The sequence below is a fragment of the Erythrolamprus reginae genome, chromosome 1, assembly GCF_031021105.1.
Source record: "Erythrolamprus reginae isolate rEryReg1 chromosome 1, rEryReg1.hap1, whole genome shotgun sequence".
In the NCBI taxonomy this organism is placed as follows: Eukaryota; Metazoa; Chordata; class Lepidosauria; order Squamata; family Dipsadidae; genus Erythrolamprus; species Erythrolamprus reginae.
This window is the reverse complement of record NC_091950.1, coordinates 94,388,780-94,413,485: the sequence shown is the minus strand read 5'-3', so window position 1 is coordinate 94,413,485 and position 24,706 is coordinate 94,388,780. Positions and strand designations below refer to the sequence as shown.

The following is a 24,706-nucleotide window of genomic DNA, read 5'->3' as shown; positions in this document are numbered from 1 at the left end:
TTATTATTATTATTATTATTATTATTATTATTATTATTATTATTATTATTATATTTGTGCCTTCCTTGCCTATAATCATCAGCCTGTCACTTTGTTTCCAAGAGCAAAGTCTGGCTGAGAAAAACTCAATGGTGGTCAGTGTATTTCTGTATTGCTCTGACAAACATAGTCCCACTTCTAATCATTCTATTTTAAACCTTTCAGAATCCTCATTGTCTTATAAGGGCAGCCTTTAAATAATAATGAAAACACAAAGGGTTTTGAAGTGCCCTGATATTTCTTCATCTCACAAGATGTTACCAAAACAGAGAAAGAAGCCTGGGGCAAAAGGCTGACTGAAGGTTGAAATGCTGGGCCTTGAAATGGAATGTGGGAGGGGAGATTAAGGTTCAAATTAAGCAGTGCCAGGTGCTGCAATAGTTTCAGGTTACATCCAGGACTGTTAAACAAATAGTGTTAGCTCTCCAATTTAAAACACAAACATCCTCACGTTTTAAACATCCTCACATTTCAAAATTATTGGTTATTATTATAAGGAGGATGCCTTGAGGCTAAATTTACATTTACCTATATTATTTCATTTAAGGCAAGGTTTTCCATTTGACCTATGAACTATTCTGTTTCTGTTAGATTTTGCATTGGCATTTTGAAGTAATGCAAATGACAGTATTCTTCTGAGGAATAGACCCAATACCCCACTCGATATTAATACTCATTAAGCTTCTACCACCAACAGAAATAGGCCAGTGCTTGTTTCTGTCTGAAGTTCACACCCTATGCAAATGTTTATGAGTCATTTATGTGTAAGAAATAGTCACCGATTAATTACTCAATAGAAAGATATTTTGTACACATTGAATAGGTGCATGGCATTGCATTAAGCTAAAGGAAGCAAGGAGTGTAAAACTTAGCCACTGTATCAGAAAAATATTTGTGTTCCAGAGATGGCTTCCTACCGGTTTGGTCCGGTGCACCACTTCAGTAGTGGCTCACTGATTGCTCAATTGCTGTCTTTGCTGGTCCATGTGCACCGCCATCTTTCCCCCCCTAATTTTTGGCAATTTTTTCAGCTCTGAGCATGCGCAGAAGGAAAATCATCCCTTTGCACTTGCGCGAAAGAAGCACACTGGTAGGAAAAGGTAAGAGGAGCCCACTCCTGTTGTGTTGCCATATGTTATCAGAAAGTTCAGTCCTAGAAAATCGTCCATAGGAGCATAATTTATTTATTTAATTGGATTTATAGGCCACCATTCTCCCAAATAATCTTATTTTCTTTACCATCAAAACATCTTATTAAATTTAGTGGGTTTTATCAAAAGAATCAAAACCATGGCTATGCAAACCTAAATAACTATAACTAACCTTCTTCAAAGGTAATTTACTAGAGTTATATCCAAAAGTGAGAAGCAAGCTGATAGCATTTTTTCAGACTAATACATTTGTTGAAAGTGTAAGCTTTAATTACAATGTATTGAAAACATTGCATTTGCTCAGGTTTGTACACAGTGTGACCTATTTGTCCCACTTAGAATCCACTGGGGCATTGATGATAGAAAAGATTGTGTGTGACCCAGAGTTGAACCTGGGGTCCTTAGTGCTATCTGAGCTTGGTCATTTTTTATGCAGACATCTCATTACCAAGATAGGTAACATCATCAGTGCTAGAGGGGAGGGAAGTTGTTCTACTTTTATATACTAATGGCTTGCTCTGCCAGTGCTGGTAGGAATGGTCTGGATCAAGCTGTTTACTGTTAGCTTAAGAGAAAACTCAACTCCCTTCCGGCACTGAAGGTATTAGCTAACTTGATAATGAAGAGTCTCCCAGAAAACAACAAGCTCAGAGAGTACCAAGGACCTCAGAGGTGATGGTATATATTACACTAGAGGAGGTTCATGCAAAAGTGCCTCTAATACCAGTGGTGGGATTCAAGTAATTTAACAACCAGTTCTCTGCCCTAATGATTTCTTCCAACAATCAATTTGCCAAATTGTTGAGAAAGTTAACCTGAACTGGTGCAAACTGGCTGAATCCCACCACTGCAAGCCTAATCATGCATGTGATTGATTGATTGATTGATTGATTGATTAATTAATTGATTAATTAATTGATTGATTTGTATGCCAACCCTCTCTGAGGACTTGGGACGGCTCACAACACATCAAAGAAAATGTAACAATACATCTGGATCCAATTAATGTAATAAAAAAACCTAAAAGTTCTAATATAATTAAAAACATTCATTACCATTCACATTACACATTAAAACACTAGTTGGTCAGGGGGGAAGATCTAATGACCCCAGGCAGTGTCTCCTCTAAATTTTTGGGGGCGTGGGCAGAAAAGTATAGTGTCTGAGCGGCAGTCCCTTCGGGACTGGGCAGCACAGAAATATTAAATAAATAAACAAACAAACAAACAAATAAAAAACCCACCCTGTTTTGCCTCAGAGAATTTCAAAATAAAATACTGTACTGTGTGTCTATAACAGTGAGCTCATAATAGGGCAACTCTATCAATCTCAAAATGCCACTTAAATAGTTGAGCTAGTTTCAAACTAGATTTTGATTTTCTTTCTCTCTTCCTTACTCCCATTCTTTTTCTTTCTCTTTTCCTTCCTCTCTTTTTTCTATCTGTTTCTCTCTCTTCCTCTCTCTCTCCTTCCCTCTCACTCTTTCCCTCTCGGCTTCTGGGCAGGTTTGAAAAACTCTTGAGTTGATGATGATTTTTAAGTGAGCGATTGCTCACTGCTCAGCTTAGAGGGAACTATGACCCCAGGCCTGGCGGCATATATAAGTCTTTAAACTTTTTCGGAAGGCAAGGATATTGTTGGAGCCTGTCGTGGTTAGTCCTGCTGTTGGGGATGTGGGGGGCAACATAGTTTTTGGGTTGGTTGCAGGCTCTACTTCCATGTTAACATCATCTTCCATTGTTTTTGATTGTTTGTGAGATTCCGCTTCAAGTTGGGTGCGAGCATGAGTCTGCCACTCAATACCTAAGAAAGTACAGTGTTTATTCGATATGGTTGTATTACAGTAATATACTTCAGGGCTTGACTTTTGAATTGAAGAATAACAACTAATTTGTCTGTTTTGGTGAACAATTTTGGGAACATCACCAATATCAATATAACATAGTTTCATACCAGATTATGTATCTTTATATAAAAGTCTACGGAGAGGGGCGGCATACAAATCTAATAAATAAATAAAATATAACATAAGTATTTTATCTTTGGCAATATTGACCTGCAAATCAATAACATGCAGGGGTGGGTTCCATTTACCTTTGTTTGAATTGCAGTTTGAATTGCAATGTTTTCTGTGCATGCTCAATATGCTCTCGCACATGGCCCCTTGTGCAGTTCTGCTTCTGCGCATGCTCAGTAGCTAGAATCAGCCTGAAACACAGCTGAGGAGCTGATCAGCTACGCTTCGGGTGAAGGAATAAAGGTAAGTATAAACACGGGGATGGGCAGGAGGGTTCTTTTTCAAGCAAAAGCAGAGGAAAACACTTCCAAACAAGTAAAAAGTTCCCCCCAAAAGATGGCGGCGCCTACAGACTGGCACCCACGGAACCAGATCCGTGACACTATTGTGACGTCACTAGCGGGCCGCTACCGGTTTGGACGATCCGGTCTCAACGGGGAGGAACCCACCCCTGGTCATGGCTGTGATCACACAATATGCCAAATTTTAAATAACTGACTTAGAATAGTATCTCCTATACTCTCATCCCCTGAAACCTCTTTTCCTTGAAATTCATTGATACTATCTGCAACGAGTTTTTTGCATCAAATTTCATCAAACCTGTTTCCACATTCCCATTAACCTTAGCCCCAACCTATCTATAAAACAATTTACTTCCTTGCTGTCATGGTAGATTTATAGCATACATACGGTAGATTTAATCATAAATGCTATGTCACACAAGCAATCCACAAATCACGAACACATATCACTTCCTCCTAGAATACTGAACATAAGCAATTCCATCATTTATATACACGCTATATGCAGTGGTGGGCTACTAGCCGCGGCTTGTAAGTGCTTGTGGGACCAGCGTGATTTTGTTTCTGCACCTGTGGAGGTAGCAAAATCGCACACGGAGCTGCAGGTGCGCCCATGTTTCAGCAGAAGCAAAAAACCCACTAGTCCGCCTCCGTGCACGATTTTGCTACTTCCACAGGTGCAGAAGCAAAATCGCGCTGGCCCCATAAGCACTTACAAGCCGCCTTGGCGAGTGCAATTTAGTGTTCCAGCTAGTAGCCCACCACTGGCTGTATACTACAACCGCATTTGTTCTGACCCACTTCACAGAGATGCTTTGATGGACATAAACAAGCATTCAGAGGCTGAGCTTCCCCTACAGCAAGATTAACAGAGAAGTCAATAGAGCCAGATCAATAGAGCTAGGGAGAGTCTATAAAATAACCATAAAAACAGAACAATAGAATATCTCTGGTTGTCTCCTACACCTCACAGCTCAAGGCAATCAGTTGCATTATTAATAAGCTACAAACTATATTAGACAACGACAGTTCATTTTCTCATTCATTGGGTGGCAGGCCTATATTTGATGATGGACAGAAGCCGATTTATGTCCAACATGAAACCAATTCTCATAAGCAACCAGAAATGGAAAAATGATGCTAATACCCCACCAGATGTTTACTTTGCCTCTATATTTACATGAAGAGCACCATAATCGGCCTCAACAACTTCATAGTAACATGCTCTTCCTCCATGGTAATATATACCATCATCTCCAGCAATGACTCTCTGGATTCTGAGTATGAAAAACAGACAAGATTTTGTGCAATAACAAACTTGGACACAAACTTGGAACTCAAGGTACCATAGTTACCTTTAAAAAAAAAGATAAATTCATCTCACAGTTCAGAAAATAGATTTCTCCAAAATCCAGAAACTGCTTTTTAAATTGTTCTTGATTACTCAAAGTTTACTTCTGGTGTAGAGTTTCGCTGCTGATCCCCAAATTGGCAGGAACAAACTTTCCTTTATGAAACTCATTTGAAGTAGTTACAAACAAACTTATTTCTTGAGAAAAACAGTGTCTTTTCCAACTCTATAACCTTTTTTGCATGCTATAAATAGATGTGTACAAAAATTGTGGCTTTAAAATAAAACTCAATAACCTGTTTTCTTAACTTTTACAAAGAATTTTAAGGAATTGTGCACCACTTTTAAAGAAAGACATTTGATTAAAATGATATGGGATAAGAGTGAACTTGAATTTTTTTTCTCTCCAGCTTGGAACAGAAGAAAAATAGACAGAATACGCATAAAACAAACTTTTCCTTCTTGATCTCAACTAAAAATATGCAAAATAAAGTGTTAGTTCCTATCAGTACAAAAATTATTTCTCATACAATTTTTTAACTGCTAAAAATACATAGGAAAAATCCATCTGATCTACAATTGTTCAACTATATTGATTTGTAGAGTCTTTGGCAGAGGTCTCTCCCCACCCCTCATTCTTTTAATGACTTGCCAAGGATTGAATTTGAGACCAAACAGGTTTTACTACTGAGCTATGGACATTGTTAACATCTTGCCAAGCTTTCATTTTCCCCACCTCTGCAGCTAAAATATCCAAGAACTGTTATTTTATATAAGAAAAGCTCATATTTTCCACCAGTTAATATTCCCAGATTAGCTGTAATTTATCATTTATGCATATATATAAAAATTGAAGGCAATAGTTGCAAATAAAGTGAGCTATTTATGCACAGTTTTTGAATTCTTGTTCTTGATCATATCTGTATATTAATATTTTAGAAGTGGGTGCTGAATTTATTTTAATCATTTGCAAGCATTCAAGGCCAATAATGAAAATCTTGATAAAAGGACCTATGTATATAGTCTATTCTCTTTAGACCAGGAGTCCTCAAACTTGAGGACCAGTGGATAATTCCAGGTTGCTGGAGAATTCTGGGACTTGAAGTCTACAAGTTTCAAAGTTGCTGAGTTTGAAGACCTCTGCTTTATACTGTTAAAGTATCAAAAAGTAAACACACTCTCCAAAATGACTTAATACAAAAAAATGTTAAAAAGACAAATTTCTTCCTAACATGTTTGAAACATTGTGGTGTATCTATCTGTTGGGAAATCAATCTAGTCATCTGTTGTAAGAATATATTTTATAACATCCCTAACAAATGCCTTCTCACTTTTTTTAGGCTTCATTTTTCTCTTGTACTCAGGTTTCAGAGTTTTTGAGCCTAAAAGTTATGGACATTAATCTGCACTTATTAAAATCATGGTTTGTCTATGCCCATAGGGCTAGTCTATCAGCTATAGTTTACCAATCATACTGATTGGGTTCAATCAACATATTAAACCAAAACCAAGTAACCCATGCTATAGGTTAGTAGGATGTGTAAATGAGTTTGCACAACATACTACTGTATTTTTCAACCGATAAGACACACTGATGTATAAGACACACCAAGATTTCAAAGAGGTAAGAAAAAAAAAGTTTTTGTCCTCCCTGGCCCCCAGGAGCACTCTGCAGGCCACACAAACCCTCTGTGTGCTCCATTTTTTACAAAAAGAGTGAAAATGGGCCCATTTTTTGTGAAAAAGGGTGCGCAGAGGGTTTGGGAGGCCTGCAAAATGCTTCTAGGGGTTGGGGAAGGCAAAAACACCCCAATTTTTGGCAAAAAACAGCCATGTGTTGTTGTTGTTTGTGTGTGTTTTTGACTTCCTCCAGTCCCCAGAAGCACTCTGTAGGCCTCCCAAACCCACTGCGCACCTCATTTCCCCACAAAAACTGACTCATTTTTTGCAAAAATGGACGCAGGGGGGGGATTTTAAAAGGCCAGAAATGGCTGTATTCGGTGTATATGATGCACCAACATTTCCACTCTCTTTTGAGGGGAAAAGGTACATCTTATATGCGAAAAATATTCATGATTAACTGAATAGTTATTGATTAAAGTAATCCAATTGCCTGCATTCAGACAAATCACAAACTATTTTAACTAAGGTTGTCACAGCCTTCCATCCTTCAGAGATTGGTAAAGAGAACTCAGACTATTGAGGGGCAATATTTATTTATTTATTTATTGGATTTGCTGTAGTTTTTACACATAGTATATTTATTGTTTAAAATTTATTAAAATATATAAATATTTGAAGGAGAAACAATTAATTAATTTTAGTCCTGTACCATTAAAATCAGTCCCATTCATACTGGCTTTAAGCGCTATTCTGGAATTATTTTTGTCTTCCTTTAAAATACATTGTTTTAGGTAAGAGGTTTTTTTATTTTCTAAAAGAAATTGGTCAGAAATGACGATTCTCATGGCACAGCTCTGATGTGGGAGGAGGTTATAAAAACTCCATTTGTGTGGTAAATGGGAAAATGTATCTTTGCAGTCAAGAAAACGATTGTGTAGTTCTTACTGGACTATACCAAAAATTATGTTTTGATATTTTTTACGATATATGACACCTTCCGTAATACTAAAGTAGATTGCAATGCAAAGGTTTTCTCACCTTCTTGCTAACATTGGTTTTTCTTCCTTCTTTTGTTTTCTGCTGTACAGTGGAACCCCGACATAAGAGCTGCTCTACTTAAGAGCAACTCGAGATAAGAGCTGGGAGGGGAGAGATATTTTTGTTCTACTTACAAGCCCAAATTCGAGATACAAGCGCCAAGGAGCTGTCTCCTGAAGCCAAACGCTAACTTCCGCGTTCGGCTTCAGGAGACAGCTGCGAAGCGGTGCGCGTGTTTTAAAAGGTTGCAGCCGGCCTGGGGGGCTCGGGGGGGTGCTTGCAGCTTTCTTTCTTGCTCTTTTTCTTTCTCTCTTTTACCTTCCCTTCCTCTATTTCTTCTTTTCTTTCTCCTTCCCACCTTCTTCCCTCCCTCCCTCCCTTCACTCATTCCTCTCTTACTCTCCCCTTTCATAAGTTTCCTTGCTTCCTTCCTCTGTTCCTGTCCCTTCCCCCTTTCTTTCTTTCTTTCTTGCTCTTTTTCTTTCTCTCTTTTACCTTCCCTTCCTCTATTTCTTCTTTTCTTTCTCCTTCCCACCTTCTTCCCTCCCTCCCTCCCTTCACTCATTCCTCTCTTACTCTCCCCTTTCATAAGTTTCCTTGCTTCCTTCCTCTGTTCCTGTCCCTTCCCTCTTTCCTTCCTTCCTTCCCACCCTCCGTCCATTCATTCACCCATTCCTCTCTTGATCGCTTAAAGCCGGTCCCTGGTGCAAAAAGGGTTGGGGACCTCTGTCCCACAGGATTGGGTGGCAGAGAAGTTGAACATATGTAAATTTAAAAGTTTAAGAAAGTTTACAAGTTAAGTGAAAGAAACTTCATTATTCATTTATATGTACATGTACATTTCTTCATTAAAAACATGTCTTTCTGCATAATTTAGACTAACTTTGTGAGTTTTTTGAGGGCTGGAACCAATTAAAATTATTTACATTAATTCCTATGGGGAAAAGTCGTTCGAGATAAGAGCTGCTCGACTTAAGAGCCCAGGTCCGGAACGAATTAAACTCGTATCTCGAGGTACCACTGTATGTAGATCTTTTTACTGGAGAAAACTCCTAAAAATTCACATTTGCCTCAACTGTCACCTAACTGCTGGATTTTCATTTTATTTACTACTACTGCATGTTCTAAGATAAATCCACAACTGTGTCAGAACTACAGAATATAAACAAACTCCTCCTTGAGGCATGGTTTTCTCCTTAGGAAAATCATCTCTTTTCCTTCCCATTCTTGCATTTTCTACCACGCCTTTCTCTTAAGGCTTCTAAACTTCCACAGACAGACTAGTCAACCACATTTTTTAACCTAGCAACCTGTGCAAAATAAGTTTGTGTGGGTAGTTCCCTTAGGCAGGGGTAGGCAAAGTTGGCTCTTCTATGACTGGTGGACTTCAACTCCCAGAATTCCTGAGCCAATTATGTTAAGTCAGGAATTCTGGGAGTTGAAGTCCACATGTTATAGAAGAGCCAACTTTGCCTACCCCAGCCTTAGGGTGTCATTTAAATCACAGATAATTAACCACCTGTGGTTAAGTGCATCATCAGGCGTCCCCTCCACCAAAGAGTGAGAGAATTGCTATACATAAATATCCCTAACTGGCTTAAGGGAATGGGCTAATTATTATTATTTTCTTTCTAGGAGAAAAGATTAAAAGGACCTCTTTTTTTCTTCTCTTTCAATTGTTTGGTTATAGTTCAAGGTACTCTCTGTACCCACTCTCTGTGGAGAGTTCAAGCCATGTCTCCTGGCATTTCCCCTTGCTCCAAAGCTGCTTTTTCAAGAGGCAACTGGATTTAAACGTTTTTTTTTCCTGGAAGACGTTTCTCTCATACAAGAAGCTTCTTCCAGGGGAAAAAAATCCCAAGGAAAGTGCAATTGCCTCTTGAAAAAGCAGCTTCGAGACACCCATGAGCAGGATAACTGAGAATTTTATTTTATTTTTTCTTTATTTTATTGGTCAAATAGGATAGTAGTAGTTTGTATAAAAGTAAAGATAGAGGACAGTAGGAGAGGGAACGGCAGGCACAGTAGTGGGCTTATGCACGCCCTGTTAGAAACGGGGAGAAGTCGACTAGACCAGTGTTTCCCAACCTTAGCAACTTGAAGATATTTGGACTTCAACTCCCAGAATTCCCCAGCCAGCATGCTGGGGAATTCTGGGAGTTGAAGTCCAAATATCTTCAAGTTGCCAAGGTTGGGAAACACTGGACTAGACCATCAAAGGTTTAAAGTTTTTGGGGTTTGGGGAAGAAATCACAGAGTCATGTAGTGCATTTCCAGGCATTGACCACTCTATTGCTGGAGTCGTATTTTCTGCAGACCAGTTTGGAGCTCCATAAGTTTTTCTTCACAAATCTCCATAAACTTTCCCCCCTTTCGCCTTCCTTGAAACCGCGGCGGCGTTCCTGGCGGCGCCCCCTATCAGCGTGTGAGGAAATCTCGCTGAACGAGGCCTGTCCCTCCATTTCTTTAGGCCTGGCCGGAACCCAAACCGGTTTCCCGCGTAAACCCTGCTTCACTGTTTTCGTTCTCCCTCGGTCGCCCCGCCTACCTCCTGGCCAGATTATGAAACTATCGAGGAGAGAGGCACGTGCCTGAGAGGGGGGAGGGGGGGGTTGCTTATCCCGGCGAGCCTCCGCATCGCTACGAGCGGAACGTGCGAGCTAGGTCGCGAGACTCCAGGTGAGGAGGGGGTCTCTCTCTCTGCCCCCCCCCCCGCAATACTTTCGACCACGCAGCTGCTGTTTTCTTTCTAACTCCCGCCCCTGTCCCAGAGTCTCGTGCCTTGCTTGGAGGGAGGGTTTTCTTCGCTTCGGGCACGTGCGGGCCTTTTGCCTTGCAAGCTGGGCGTCCCTGCTTAATGCTGACGGCCGGCTTCCCGGTCCGCTTTCCATGCCTGAGTGGGCTTTGCGTTTCCGAGTAGTAGTCAGCCCTGGAAGTATTATCAGAACGGGGAAGTTTCGGGTGCTTGTAAATAAAAGTCTTGAGTAGGAGAAAGAAAAAGTGTTCCAAAAGGAAGGGGGAGAGAAAGTTAAAGGAAATAGAAGGATGAGCAAGGGGGTTGGACTAGAAGACCTCCAAGTCCCCTTCCAACTCTGTTGTTGTTGTTATAAAGGACAGGAAGGTTGAGTGAATTAAAAAAGGGAGGTTTAGAGTGGCAGATATTGGTAGCAAAGACTGGGAGTGAAGTCAAAGCAAGATACTTTGTTTACTATTATGTTTATGTGGATATAATTATTTGATGCATGGCGGAGAAAAAAAATATTTTAAAAAGTGTTCCAAATAGATTCAGCTCCTTGCTGGATGCTGATGGCAAAACAAGCCTTCATTTGGCTGTATAAAATGTGTGTGTGTGTGGGGGGGGGGGGGGTTGTGTGTGTGTGGAGAGAGAGAGAGAGAGAGAGAGACCAAGACCCAGAGACCGAAACCCTTCTCTGCACAAGGATCCCAAACCTGCGTTTTAGATTCCACAAAAACTGAGGCAGGTTAAGATGTAGCGAACTTGTCCTAAACCCAGGCAGGAAGGCAGTCTAGGTATTCCACAATTCAAACTCTTAAATTCTTTAGCTGCCTAGGAGCCTTCATATAGGTTCTCGCCTGTATGACGAGGGATAGTAGCATAAATAAATGTGTAAAATATTCTGTGCTAAGAACAAACTATGTTCTCATCTTTTTCTCTTGAGAAAAAAGTCTTGAGAAAGTCTTTTTCTCTTGAGAAAATGCTACGGGGTGTAGAGCTGAGGTAATGTGATTTATCAGTGCGGCCTGGGGTTGCTTTCTGAACTTTTAAAAAATTTGGGCTGAACTTGGTTACGTTGATGAATCTGACATATGGAAAGGAAATACAAAAACCACTGAGCTGGTGATTACTGACAAACCATAGTATGTGGCTAGAAACGTTTCTGCGACAACAAACCTATGCAGTATGCTCCTGTTTTGAATGCATTGTTATAGCTTTTTTCTAATCTGGCTAAGCTAGTATACCTGGAGATTAGATAGAAATTAGGGCCATTAAAGATAGTGGGGTTTACTTTTAAGTAAAATTGCATTTGTAAATCATCAGAGCAATAAGACTGAAGCAAATGTCTTAAATTTTCTCTGCTTAATTAGATGGGGGACCAAATGAAAAATTATCTAGTTTTTCCTCTAGTATAGAACAAGAACAATTTGGAAATAAGTAGCAAATAAGGGGCTTTCTGTGGAATGCTTTTAGAGACTGCCACAAGCTGAAAGTAAATTGGCATGGGTTGGTTAGGGTCTGAATATGATATATATTGGAAGGCCACGTAAGCAACCTTGAGTACCAACATGAAATACTGAATATAAATGAAATTTTAAAAATGTTTCAATAATAATTTGTAGTATCAGAGAAATTTGACTTCAAAAAGTTCAAATGCTTAGTTTTCTGACTCCTATTATATTGCTTTTTTAGTTGAACAAAATGAGTTCTAGGAAGCAGTCAAAGGATGAGCGTTTGAATACACGCCAGCATCAATCAGAAAAAGTGTCAAAAACATCTGGAAAAAGGAAGCGAGAATATGGTGAACTAGATAATGAATTACAAGCAAAAAGACTATTTGTGAGGAAAACCAAACAACTGCAAAAACCAGGTAACCAGTGCCACAGCCTTTTTTTTAAATACCAGTGGACCGTAAAAATAGTCATGTAAATGATTTAATAATTATTCAGCAAACTGAAATCCATCACATCGAGGTAAACATGTTGATTATTGAGGTGCTGCCCTGTACAGAAAGATTTACTGCTTCTAATTTGCTGGAGAGGTTTTATTTTATCGTTATTTTTTATTCTACAAATTTGATCTAGTTCTTCAAAAAGCATTTCTAGTGTGAATGAAAACAAAGTAGCTGACAGAATGGTGACTTTTGGGAGATCTAGAGCAGTGTTTCCCAACCTTGGCAACTTGAAGATATCTGGACTTCAACTCCCAGAATTCCCCAGCCAGCATTTGCTGGCTGGGGAATTCTGGGAGTTGAAGTCCAAATATCTTCAAGTTGCCAAGGTTGGGAAACACTGATCTAGAGGCACTGATTTTTCAGAGAAGATGGTATAATTCTGTTTTCCTGCCCTTAAGGCTGTAGAAACATGATTTAGTAACATTTCTTCATACTGCACCTACGCTTTCATCTATTAATTCCTTAGTTCTACCACCATAAAAATATTGTTTTCTTAAGCTTACAGGATTCAGAGACAGACTCAAGATATGTAAATTATTTCAAGCACTGTCAAATTAAAAGCAGTGACCAGTAGTTGCTGGGCATTCCCTTTTTCAGTCCTCTGATCAGGCTTCTGCTGACATTCTGCTGTTGTCTCCCTGAAAAATGGAGCAGCATTGTGATTTATTTTTCTCAGGATTTCATAACAGAAGACTGTTATGCAGGTGCATTAGAGTGAGCTATAATTGTAGCACAAAGTTGAGATAATACCTTGAGAACACCTCTTCCCAAATAGTCCCCAGAACAGGAAAGATAGAGGAGAATGTTGCCTATCTAAAAAAGAGAAAGGAAGGGAAAAGAATATTAAATAAAAATGTTCTAATAGTCTATCTCCCTTGTTGGGAGGAGGAGGAGCCCAAGAAGGAGTCTAGATTATGAAAGATAGATCTACACCAGTGATTTTCAACCTTTTTTGAGCCGCGGCACATTTTTTACATTTACAAAATCCTGGGGCAGACCACCAACCAAAATGACACTCTAAAACACTCTCCTCTCTTATTCCATCCCTGTCTCCTCCCACCCTTGTGTGTGTGTGTGTGTGTGTACACAGTCTTGAACCATTTCCAAAAACTGGTGAGGGCTGGGGGGGGGTTTCTCTCTTATTCTTTGGGTGCTTTTTATCATATGCTTTAAATCAAGAGTCACTTATCTCTCTCTTTTGTTTCTCTTTCTTTCTTGTCATTCTCTGCCTCAATCATTTTCTCATTTCTCTTTTTTCCTCCCCTTTTTGCTCATTTTTTTCCTCTCCATCTCCTTTTCTCTCTCTCTCTCTCTCTTTCTTTCTCCCTCTCTCTCTTGGTTTCTTTCTCTCTCACTCTTGGTTTCTTTCTCTCTCTCTCTTTCTCTTTCTCTCTCGCTTTCTCTCTCGCTCTTGGTTTCTTCTCTCTCTCTCTCTCTCTCTCTCTCTCTGCCGGCTGAATAAATGAAATGTAGACAAATCCCTTATGTACTTCTCTTTCAATGCTTTGCTTAGCTTAACTTTGGCATCATCTATCATCTAAATCTAACAGAACTGTTAGCATCCTTATGACTACCTGACAAGGTACAAAAATGAGTGTTGGGTGAGGATGGGGAATATTTCAGCTTAGCATCTGTGCTGGTCCCAACAGATTTTCATCATCACGATTGTGTCCTATCAAGTTGTTGTTGCCTCCCACAACAAAGAAGGGAGTGAAATAAAGAGAGCAGGAATAAATGACCTCTGGTATCCTTTATCTCAGGTGTGGTGGCTTTAACAAAAATGAAGCATTTTTTTATTGCTAAAACATTTTAAAATGTCTTAAAAATTAGCTAGGTTGTCCTTGCAAAGGTGAGTGGGATAAGTTATTTGTGCCACTCCAAAATTAGGTTCACATGTATATGAACTCACAGAGTCTCAGTTGATTAGAGATAATTTATTTCCTGCTCTCCTGCTGTGCATTTTAAATCACATTCAAAGTTTGTTTATTTATTTATTTATTTATTTATTTATTTATTCATTTGTCCAATACACAAATACATAGGAAGAAAATAGACATGTGGTAATATATATAAGGGTAAAAGTGAACTTAGAGGAGCGGATATATGAAAGGAAGAGAATATATATGATAGGTGACAGAGAGGAAAGACAATTGGACAGGGGACGAAAGGCACACCAGTGCACTTATGTACGCCCAGAAAAGTGAGCATTATCTTGATAAGTCATACCTCAGGAAACCCTGTGGATGAAATAGATCAGCAGTCCCCCGAACTACGGCCCGCAAGCCGCATGCGGCCTGCTGAGGCCATTTATCCGGCCCGCAGGTGAGTGAAGTTTTTGTGAGAGAGAGGGAAAAGAGAGAGAGAAAGAAAGAAAAGGGAAAGAGAGGGAGGGAAAAGAAGTGGAGAGGAATGAAGGAGGGAGGGAGTGGGGGAGGGAAGGGAGGGAGGAAAGAAGGAAGGAAGGAAGGAAAAATGGAGGGAACAAGGAAGAAAGGAAAGAAGGAAGGAAGAATGAAATGAATGGAGGGACAGAGGAAGGAAGGACTGTTTTGGGGTGGGGGGTAATTTTATTTTTATTTTTCTCTTAATATACATTCAAACAACATAGTGTACCATCTAATTTTCCATGAATAAAATGCGGTACTTTGTTGCAAAAGGTTTTTTTTTTAATTTTGTTATCCTGTTACATTCATTTTCTTTTAATTAAATTGCCTCCTTAATGTTCCTTCAAAAAGTACAACACCAATTATATTTCTAACTTATTAACCATTATGCCAACGTGCTTCCTTCTTTCTTTATACATTTTTCTATAAGCCAAGAAAACCTTGTATAGCCAATCATATGTTAACAAAAGAAAATTAAAAACAAAACATAAACATATATGAATTTCAGACTTCTTCCCCTCTAAATAGTACGTTCCCATTTTGTTTTTTACTTTAAAATAAGGTACGTGCAGTGCGCATAGGGATTTGTTCATAATTTTTTTTTATAGTCTGGCCCTCCAACAGTCCGAGGGACAGTGAACTGGCCCCCTGTGTAAAACGTTTGGGGACCCCTGCTCTAGATGCTGTTATTTAGAATAATATGTGAATAATGACAATGTGCTCCTGTTTAAGACCCAAACCTTTTCTGACTGCGGGTAGATCTTTAGAAATATGACCATACTTATTAACGTGAAAAATGAATAATGAAAAGTGTTATTGAATGAGTGAAAGTAAAGAGTGATGCTAAGCCCTGTTTGTATCATATAAACTCCTTTAGTAGGTGATTTTTCTCACTGCCCTTTGCTTTTACAAGTACTGTGCCACATAAATGTATTTTAATTGTTTCATTTGATTTGCTTTTTGTTATTTAATTTAATTAATTGTCAGATGTTTCATATCCTATTATATGGAAGATTATTAATATTGTCATGGACAATATTATATTGCACTTTTCTGATGTAAATAATATCAAGTCCTTGTTCTTTAAATGCAAATCTATGCATCCATTCTTCTACTATCTTAGGTCTCAGTAGCTTTTTCATTTTGATATAGTTTTGGATTGGCTTGGAGGATTGCGGGTGGATGTACTCTGAAATGCTGGTTCGCTTCCTTTCTTTGGAATCAGTTCCAGTGGTGATGGGTGGTGGTGGTTGAGATTTTCCACACACACACACCTGTACTATTTGGGGATGCTCTCAGAATTTGGTGCTCTGTCCACTCCTATTCAATTTCTACCTATTCAGTATTTACTGAAGTGACTTCATCAATTACCATGGAATAGAATAGAATGGATTTTTTTTTGTTAGCCAAGTGTGATTGGACACACGAGGAATTCATCTTGTTGGTGTATATGCTCTCAGTGTACATAAAAGAAAAGATACATTCATCAAGAATCATAAGGTACAACACTAAATGACAGTCCATGTTCAATTAAGCAATCAAATCATATATAAATTGTAAGGCTACAAGCAACAATCATACAGTTATTAGTGGGAGGAGATGAGTGATGAGAACAATGAAAATATTAATAGCAGTGCAGACTTACAAAATAGTTTGACAGTGTTGAGGGAATTACAGTGGTACCTCGAGATACGAGTTTAATTCGTTCCGGACCTGGGCTCTTAAGTCGAGCAGCTCTTATCTCGAACGACTTTTCCCCATAGGAATTAATGTAAATAATTTTAATTGGTTCCAGCCCTCAAAAAACTCACAAAGTTAGTCTAAATTATGCAGAAAGACATGTTTTTAATGAAGAAATGTACATGTACATATAAATGAATAATGAAGTTTCTTTCACTTAACTTGTAAACTTTCTTAAACTTTTAAATTTACATATGTTCAACTTCTCTGCCACCCAATCCTGTAGGACAGAGGTCCCCAACCCTTTTTGCACCAGGGACCGGCTTTAAGCGATCAAGAGAGGAATGGGTGAATGAATGGACGGAGGGTGGGAAGGAAGGAAAGAGGGAAGGGACAGAAACAGAGGAAGGAAGCAAGGAAACTTATGAAAGGGGAGAGTAAGAGAGGAATGAGTGAAGGGAGGGAGGGAGGGAAGAAGGTGGGAAGGAGAAAGAAAAGAAGAAATAGAGGAAGGGAAGGTAAAAGAGAGAAAGAAAAAGAGCAAGAAAGAAAGAAAGAAAGAAAGAAAGAAAGAAAGAAAGGGGGAAGGGACAGGAACAGAGGAAGGAAGCAAGGAAACTTATGAAAGGGGAGAGTAAGAGAGGAATGAGTGAAGGGAGGGAGGGAGGGAGGGAGGGAAGAAGGTGGGAAGGAGAAAGAAAAGAAGAAATAGAGGAAGGGAAGGTAAAAGAGAGAAAGAAAAAGAGCAAGAAAGAAAGCTGCAAGCACCCCCCCTGAGCCCCCCAGGCCGGCTGCAACCTTTTAAAACACGCACGCCGCTTCGCAGCTGTCTCCTGAAGCCGAACGCGGAAGTTAGCATTTGGCTTCAGGAGACAGCTCCTTGGCGCTTGTATCTCGAATTTGGGCTTGTAAGTAGAACCAAAATATCTCTCCCCTCCCAGCTCTTATCTCGAGTTGCTCTTAAGTAGAGCAGCTCTTATGTCGGGGTTCCACTGTATTCGTTTAGCAGAGTGATGGCCGTCGGGAAAAACTGTTCTTGTGTCTACTGTGCAATGATAGCTGTTCTGGTGTGTCTTTTTGAGGGTAGGAGTTGAAACAGTTTGTGCTCAGGATGTGAGGGGTCTGTAAATATTTTCACAGCCCTCTTTTGGACTTGTGCATTATACAGGTCCTCAATGGAAGGCAGGTTGTCAGTAACTGTTTTTTTCTGCAGTTCTGATTATCCTCTGAAGTCTGTGTCTGTCTTGTTGGGTTGCAGAACCAAACCAGACAGTTATAGAGGTGCACATCAATAATTCATCTGTAGGACTGTATCAGCAGCTCATGGCATAGGTTGAGGACATCTTATCATCAGCTAAGGCATCTTATCTCAGTGCCTGGAGTTTGTGAGGGTATGGATAAAAAACAACAGGTTTCAATTGAACCCTGGCAATACTGAGTGGGTTTGTTGTGGGACATACTACTTTTAGGACTATGCCTTTTTTTGGTGAAGGATGGGATTGAACTTCCCAGCGGACCTGGGAATCTTTCTAGACTCACACTCCTGCTCAAAGAGCAGATGACAGTCACTCATGGGTGAGCCTTTGCACAGCCTGTATTGCATTGTATGTATGTATGTATGTATATATGTATGTATGTACCGTGTTTCCCCAAAAATAAGACACTGTCTTATATTAATTTTTGCTCCAAAAGTTGTACTACGTCTTATTTTCGGGGGGTGCCTTATATTTCTCAGATAAGACACATTCACAGGCAGAAAAGCTGACACCCCCAAAGAAAGTGTACCGTACGGTACATTGATTACGGTACGGTACCTGTCAGTATGGCACCCACACACACAAACGAAGGCACTTATATGGTACAGCAGTATACTGCTGCTATTGCAGCTTCCGGCCACCAGAGGAACTACAGTCTACGCACTGTAGTGGAGACTGTAATGGCGGTGAGACATCAGCAGACCGTGTCTGCTGTACTGGATGGTACAAAGCGATGGATGGGGCCAGCAGGGGACGCCACATTATTACGGTACCGCTATGAACAGCTTTGAATGGTACTGTATGTTTTTCCACCGTACCGTATATAAACTTGACTATGCCTTATTTTTGGGGGGTGCCTTATATTAGCAAATTCTGCAAAACCTCTGACATGCCTTACTTTCGGGGTACGTCTTATTTTCGGGGAAACAGGGTATGTATGTATGTTTATGTATGTATGTATGTAGTTAGTTAGTCCAAAGCATAATGAAGGTTACATAATGTGCTCGTAGTAAAATGATAGAGTAGAAGAAAAGATATAGGAATAGGAAACAGAGACACAGAGAATTATAGGAGAGACGATAGGACAGGGGACGGAAGGCACACTGGTGCACTTATGCACGCCCCTTACTGACCCCTTAGGAATCTGGAGAGGTCAACTGTGGATAGTCTAAGGGTAAAATGTTGGGGGTTAGGGGATGAGTGTCGATCGGACGCATTTCCAGATTGGAAGGCTCTGCTTATGGTCATTCATAACCTAGTCACCTCTCAGTGGGACTACTGTAATATGCTGCATAGAGGGCTTCCCTTGAAGAGTATTCAGAAACTTCAGCCGGTGCAAAATGCAGTGCTATGGGCTGTTTTGTATACCTCTAGAACAGGAGTCTCCAACCTTGGCAACTTCAAGACTTGTGGACTTCAACTCCCAGAATTCCCAGGATGGGAATAGAAATCCAAAGTCTTAAAGTTGCCAAGGTTGAAGACATGGCAAGTGTTACACTTCTAGTCCATGAGCTGCATTCTTTGCCAGTTTGCTTCTGGGTCCAATTCAAAGTGCTGCTTTGACCTTTTGAAGTCCTTCATGGCATGAGTCTGGGTTATTTGAGTGACTGCTTCTCCCTGATTATATCTGCTCATCCTATCAGATCTGGCAAAAGAACTTCTAGAATCCCGTCTGCTAGGCAGCTACATTTAGTTGGACCCTTTTCTGCCATGGTGCCAGCCCTATGGAACATCCTCCTTCCCCCCTCCCCCAAAGAGGCTGGATCCATCTCTGTTGATCTTCCAGAAGTCCCTCAAAACCTCTAGGGGATGGGCAAGGTATTGAGGGGACTCCATTGTTGTTGACAGCTACTGCCTTCTCTTAACCTTCAATTGTGATTTTTATTTTTTTCTGCATAATTTTTTAAATGTTTTATTATTTTAATAGTTTTATTGTACATTGCCCAGAGTCACTTTTTTGCAAGTGGGTGACGATATAAATTTGAAAGAAAGAAAGAAAGATAGATAGATAGATAGATAAAAGTATCTAGGGGTTACATGTAAAAAGTGGAGCTAACTATGAAAAACAAAACAAACTAAAGTCAAACCTCTACAGCTGAATTGCTCAGCACAATTCTCTCTAGGCAACAGTCTCTTAGGCTTTTTCATGAAGTGTCAGCAGATTTGTTTGTTGAAATCACCCTGCTAGAAACTCCGTGCATTTTATGTAAGCTATAGAACCAACTGGAATATTCTGTTCCAGAAGGAATTGAAAGTGCAATGGTATGATATCCTTTTTGATGTTTTTGGATTTCTCAATGTATATCATTTTTTTCTTTATGTTTGTCAGGCGTTGTTTAATTTTGCACAGCAGCTTGGCTGTGCTCACATTTGCCTTTATCTGAAGAGTCTTCCAGAATAAACTCTCCTAGTGTAAACTGATGGCAGTTCTGCTCCAAGTTACAAGTGATTGCAGTTGGTATTTCACACAATTAGGATATATACTTGCCCTTAGTGAATGTGTCATAATTGAATAAGTGACTAAAAAAATTTTCAGTTCACCTTCACAAACAGATAGTGTTTTTTGTTTGTTTTCTTGTTTTCTTTTTAATATTTATGGGGATCCTGGCTTGAAACTCCTACTAGACAAAGCTGGTCAAATTGGATGAAGATATTGAGAGGAATCCCACAAAGATTTGTGCTGGATCTTCTACTTTTCAATATTTTATTAATTAGAAAGAACTGGAATAAATGCTACTCAGATGTGTAGATTATTGAAAATTAGAATAATTTGTACCTCATAAGAGGGAAATAAAATTCTAAATTATGCCGATATGTTAAAGAAATTGGCTGAAAGTAAAATGATTCTTAACAGAAACAAAAGAAAAGTCCTTCGTTTATGAAGCAAACATCCAAATTCTCATAGATTAGGAAAATATCCAGCTTGGTAAAACTACTGGGAATTTTTTTAAAAAATAGGTTGCAATTGAATGTAAGCTCTCAATAGGCTATGGCTGAGAAAAATATAAATGCAATAAAATTGTACATTAGTCTGCTTTGCTCACACCATCTTAAGTGGTGGGTTCCATTTTGGGCTCCAGCTTTAAGGAGTATTCCAAGATATTGGAACACATTCAAAGAAGTACATTGAGGATGATTCATGGATTAGAAATTTAATTACTATAAAGAGAGATTGAAGAAGATGGGTATATTTAGTCTCAGGAAAATTTGACTATGTGGGGATATAGTAACAGGCTGAAGAAATATGAAAGCATTTCATACAAAAAGCCAAAACCTGTTTTTTAATCATACCAGACTGCAGGATTTCTAACTAATCTAAAGCAACCCATCCTTAATTTTGTGGCCAGACAGGCAGAATCTACAGTTTTAAAACAGTAGATTGAAAGAAACCCAAAATTCAGATATGGCAGAATAGTGGGAAAACTTGAAGAATTTTTAATGAATGTTAAATTTTGCTTTCCGTATAAATTATTTATTTACTGATAAAATATTTAGCATATTTGCCTTCCTGAAAATAAATAGTTTGGTATTGGGACAAGAGGTAATAAGGGTCTATTTTTCTTTTAAATTTGCCCCCTATTTTTAACGGCCTGTTATGTAATTGACATTTCTTTCTGTAGCAGACCTGGTAGACCACATGGTATTTGTTGTACATACTCCTGATCAGTTGGAGGATGATGAAGAAATTGAGGACTCTGATACAGATAGTGTTTATGAATTAGTGGGGGTGGGGTGGGGTTACAGGTAGTAGAACAGGTGGGAGGCCAGCCACAGGATGGGACTATGAGTTCAGGATCTAGCGAGGAGGAATCAGACGCTCGCTGGGTAAACCCTAAATTCAGAAGGGCCCAAAAACGTAGAGAACAGGTGTCTGGAAGAAGATATTAAGGGGAGGAATGGGTTAAATACTGTAGTGATATATGTGGCATGTCAGGGGGTCAGTGGGGAAGAAGGGTGGACTTTCAACGTTGCCGAAGAGAAATATGGAGGTTTTCCGTGCCGCTCCCAAGTAAGCAAAAGTATTCTGTGTTGATTAACAGTCAGTTCTCCTGTTTTAGAGACCATGCTGTTAGGAAATAAATCTTGTTAAGTGGAGAAGGAGAAGGAATGTGAGAAATGCCATTAAGGAAGATAACGGGCCAAAAGATACCTGCCAGTATGAAATGTGTTTGAATCCGAAAGGGGAGAGAATAAAATGGAGTTTCTTTGTTTATGAAATAATGCATTTAATAAGAGTTCTTTGTAATTGCTAAATTTCTACCAGAAACCAGAACAGTATTCTATCTGTGATCAAATTTAACAGTTTGATCATGAGGAAGACCTCAAAGTTCATTTGTGACTGTTCAAGGTTACAGTGGCACTGAAAAAAGTGGGGAAGCCAGCTTCATCTAACAACGGTGATACTAATTCAGTAATTGCAATGATTCACTTAACAACTGTGGCAAGAAAGGTTGTAAATTGGAGCAAACCTAACTTAATCTAAGTCTTACTTAGAATAGAAATTTTGGGCTCAATTATGGTTGTGAGTTGAGGACTACTTGTATAATACAAAAGTTTAATATAGCCAATCCATCTTGTTATTTTCCATATTGTAGAATCCTAAATTTAATTCTTTGCCTTTTAAAAACTCAAATTATACTCATTTGCTTTAGAATAGTGGTTCTCAACCTTTCTAATGCCGTGACCCCTTAGTACATGTTGTGGTGACCCCCAACCATAAGTCTAGTGCCAATTCTCCCAACAGAGCTTTAAGCTGATTGGCAGGAAGGTCAGAGGGACACCCCCACTGTAAATGTCTGATTGGTCGGATTGTAAAAATATGTTCCAGGGCGCCAGAATAGAAGCTTTAGTTCCTAACACCATGGGAAATTTGTCTTTTCCCGTGGTTTTAGGCGACTCTCGCAAAACGGTCATTCGACCCCCAAAGGGGTCCTGACTCCCAGGTTGAGAACCACTGCTTTAGAATCATTCAGTATTTTTTCATATTCAGTTCTTAATTGAAGTTTTTACGAGGTAATTAAGTGTACAGTGATCCCCCGATCCTTGCGAGGGTTCCGTTCCAGGACCCCTCGCAATGATCGGTTTTTCGCGAAGTAGCGCTGCGGAAGTAAAAACACCATCTGCGCATGCGCAGATGGTGTTTTTACTTCTGCCGCAGCAGTGAGGAGCCGAAGATTGGGGTTTCCCCGCCGCCCACGCAGACTCCTCGCTGCCGCTCGCCCGCCCTTCGCCCGCCCACGCCGTTCGCTCGCACCGCTTCCCAGCTGAGTCCTGAAGCCAATTCGCTTCAGGACTCAGCTGGGAAGCGGCGCGAGCGAACAGCGTGGGCGGGCGAAGGGCGGGCGAGCGGCGCGCAGGCAGGCAGGCGGCGGACAAGCCGTTCGCTCTCGCCGCTCGCTCGCGCCGCTTCCCAGCTGAGTCCTGAAGCCAATTCGCTTCAGGACTCAGCTGGGAAGCCGCGTGGCTGTTTTAAAACGTCGCCGCCGGCATGGGGGGCTTCCTAGCAGCCCCCCAAACCCGGGTTGGGGGTCCGGGGGGTGCTGGCAAGCCCCCCATGCCAGCGGCGACGTTTTAAAACAGCCGCGCGGCTTCCCAGCTGAGTCCTGAAGCGAACTTCCGCGTTTGGCTTTGGGACTCAGTTGGGAAGCCGCGCGGCTGTTTTAAAACGTCGCCGCTGGCATGGGGGGCTTCCTAGCAGCCCCCCAAACCCGGGTTGGGGGTCCGGGGGGGTGCTGGCAAGCCCCCCATGCCGGTGGCGACGTTTTAAAACAGCCGCGCGGCTTCCCAACTGAGTCCCGAAGCCAAACGCGGAAGTTCGCTTCAGGACTCAGCTGGGAAGCCACGCGGCTGTTTTAAAACATCGCCGCCGGCATGGGGGGCTTCCTAGCAGCCCCCCAAACCCGGGTTGGGGGTCCGGGGGGTGCTGGCAAGCCCCCCATGCCGGCGGCGACGTTTTAAAACAGCCGCGCGGCTTCCCAACTGAGTCCCGAAGCCAAACGCGGAAGTTCGCCTTTGACGTTTGGCTTTGGGACTCAGTTGGGAAGCCGCGCGGCTGTTTTAAAACGTCGCCGCCGGCATGGGGGGCTTGCCAGCACCCCCCCGAACCCGGGTGGCCGGGCGAGCAGCGAGCGAACGGCGGGTGGCCGGGCGAAGGGCGGGCGAGCGGCGAACGGCGGGCGAGCGGGTGCTGGGGGGGGCTTCTCGCCCTCCCGCCAGCAAGAGGGGGAAGACCCAGGGAAGCCGCCCAGCAGCTGATCTGCCCGGCGCCATCTACGCATGCGTGGCCATAAAAAAAAGGGGGCGCATGCGCAGATGGTGTTTTTACTTCCGGGTTGAAAAATCGCGATTTAGCCCGTTCGCAATGATCGGGATCGTGATACCCGGGGGATCACTGTATATTACTTGCTGCGTATCGCAAATTTCTCTCCAGTATTTTTCATTTAAGTTTGCTATTTCACTGCTATGAGATCTGGCTGTAGGAAGAAAAAGGGAAAAGTTCAAATGATTTATTTTCTTTGAAAGAAGGGATCTGTTTTCCCACCCATGACTTTATAGTGGACTTCAATACCTCAGGTGCCTTCCAAGTGGAGGACGGGAGGGTTTTTATGCCTCTGTGCAGTGGCATTTAATTTTCAATAAGTGGGCTATGCATATTTTGCAAATTCACAAGTTTCTAGTCCCAGAAACGCAGTCTATTTTATAGCATTTCTTCTGGAACTGTAAGGTGCATGGATGATTTCCAATTCTGGAAATCCTGCTAATAGCCCATCTCCCAGTTCCTAAGGCTCCTTCTTTCCAGCTGAAGTGAAGGAGCCATTATCCTGTTTTCTCACTGCTTGTTTGCTACTCTCAGTGCTAGCGCCCCCCCCCCCCAGCAGTTCAATTTATTTTGGGTGGGAGACAGGAATGTTGCTTTTTTTTTCTCACCTTGGAGCCAAACAGAACAGCAGGGTACTTACCGTAATCAAATGTTGGTTTCAGTGCTCCCTCTTTGGCAAGCTAGAGGGAGTGCGGACCAGTTCAGAAATAAGGAGAAAAACAAAACAAAAATTGCAGAACTGTGCTTTGGTACAAACATACCGTAGAGCATGTGGAAGTAGCTTCACTTTGAATTTCTGTGCATTGGTTTCTGGGTAGAGAAGATAAAGAAGCTGCTATGTGCAATTGTTTAGAA

General features: G+C 40.9%; 1 protein-coding gene across 3 annotated transcripts in view; it reads left to right on the top strand.

Moving 5' to 3' along the window:
• DDB2 (damage specific DNA binding protein 2) overlaps positions 1-24,706 on the top strand; it is a 49,304-nt gene that overhangs the window by 4,405 nt on the left and 20,193 nt on the right. For 2 of the 3 annotated variants that reach the window (XM_070759836.1, XM_070759821.1), the window contains exons 1-2: positions 10,117-10,200; positions 11,951-12,128. In XM_070759836.1, coding sequence (XP_070615937.1) covers positions 11,960-12,128 — 169 coding nt within the window. In that variant the 5' untranslated portion in view covers positions 10,117-10,200; positions 11,951-11,959. Of the gene's footprint in view, positions 1-10,116; positions 10,201-11,950; positions 12,129-24,706 lie in introns of those variants that run through there. The other variant, XM_070759828.1, reaches the window with a different exon arrangement.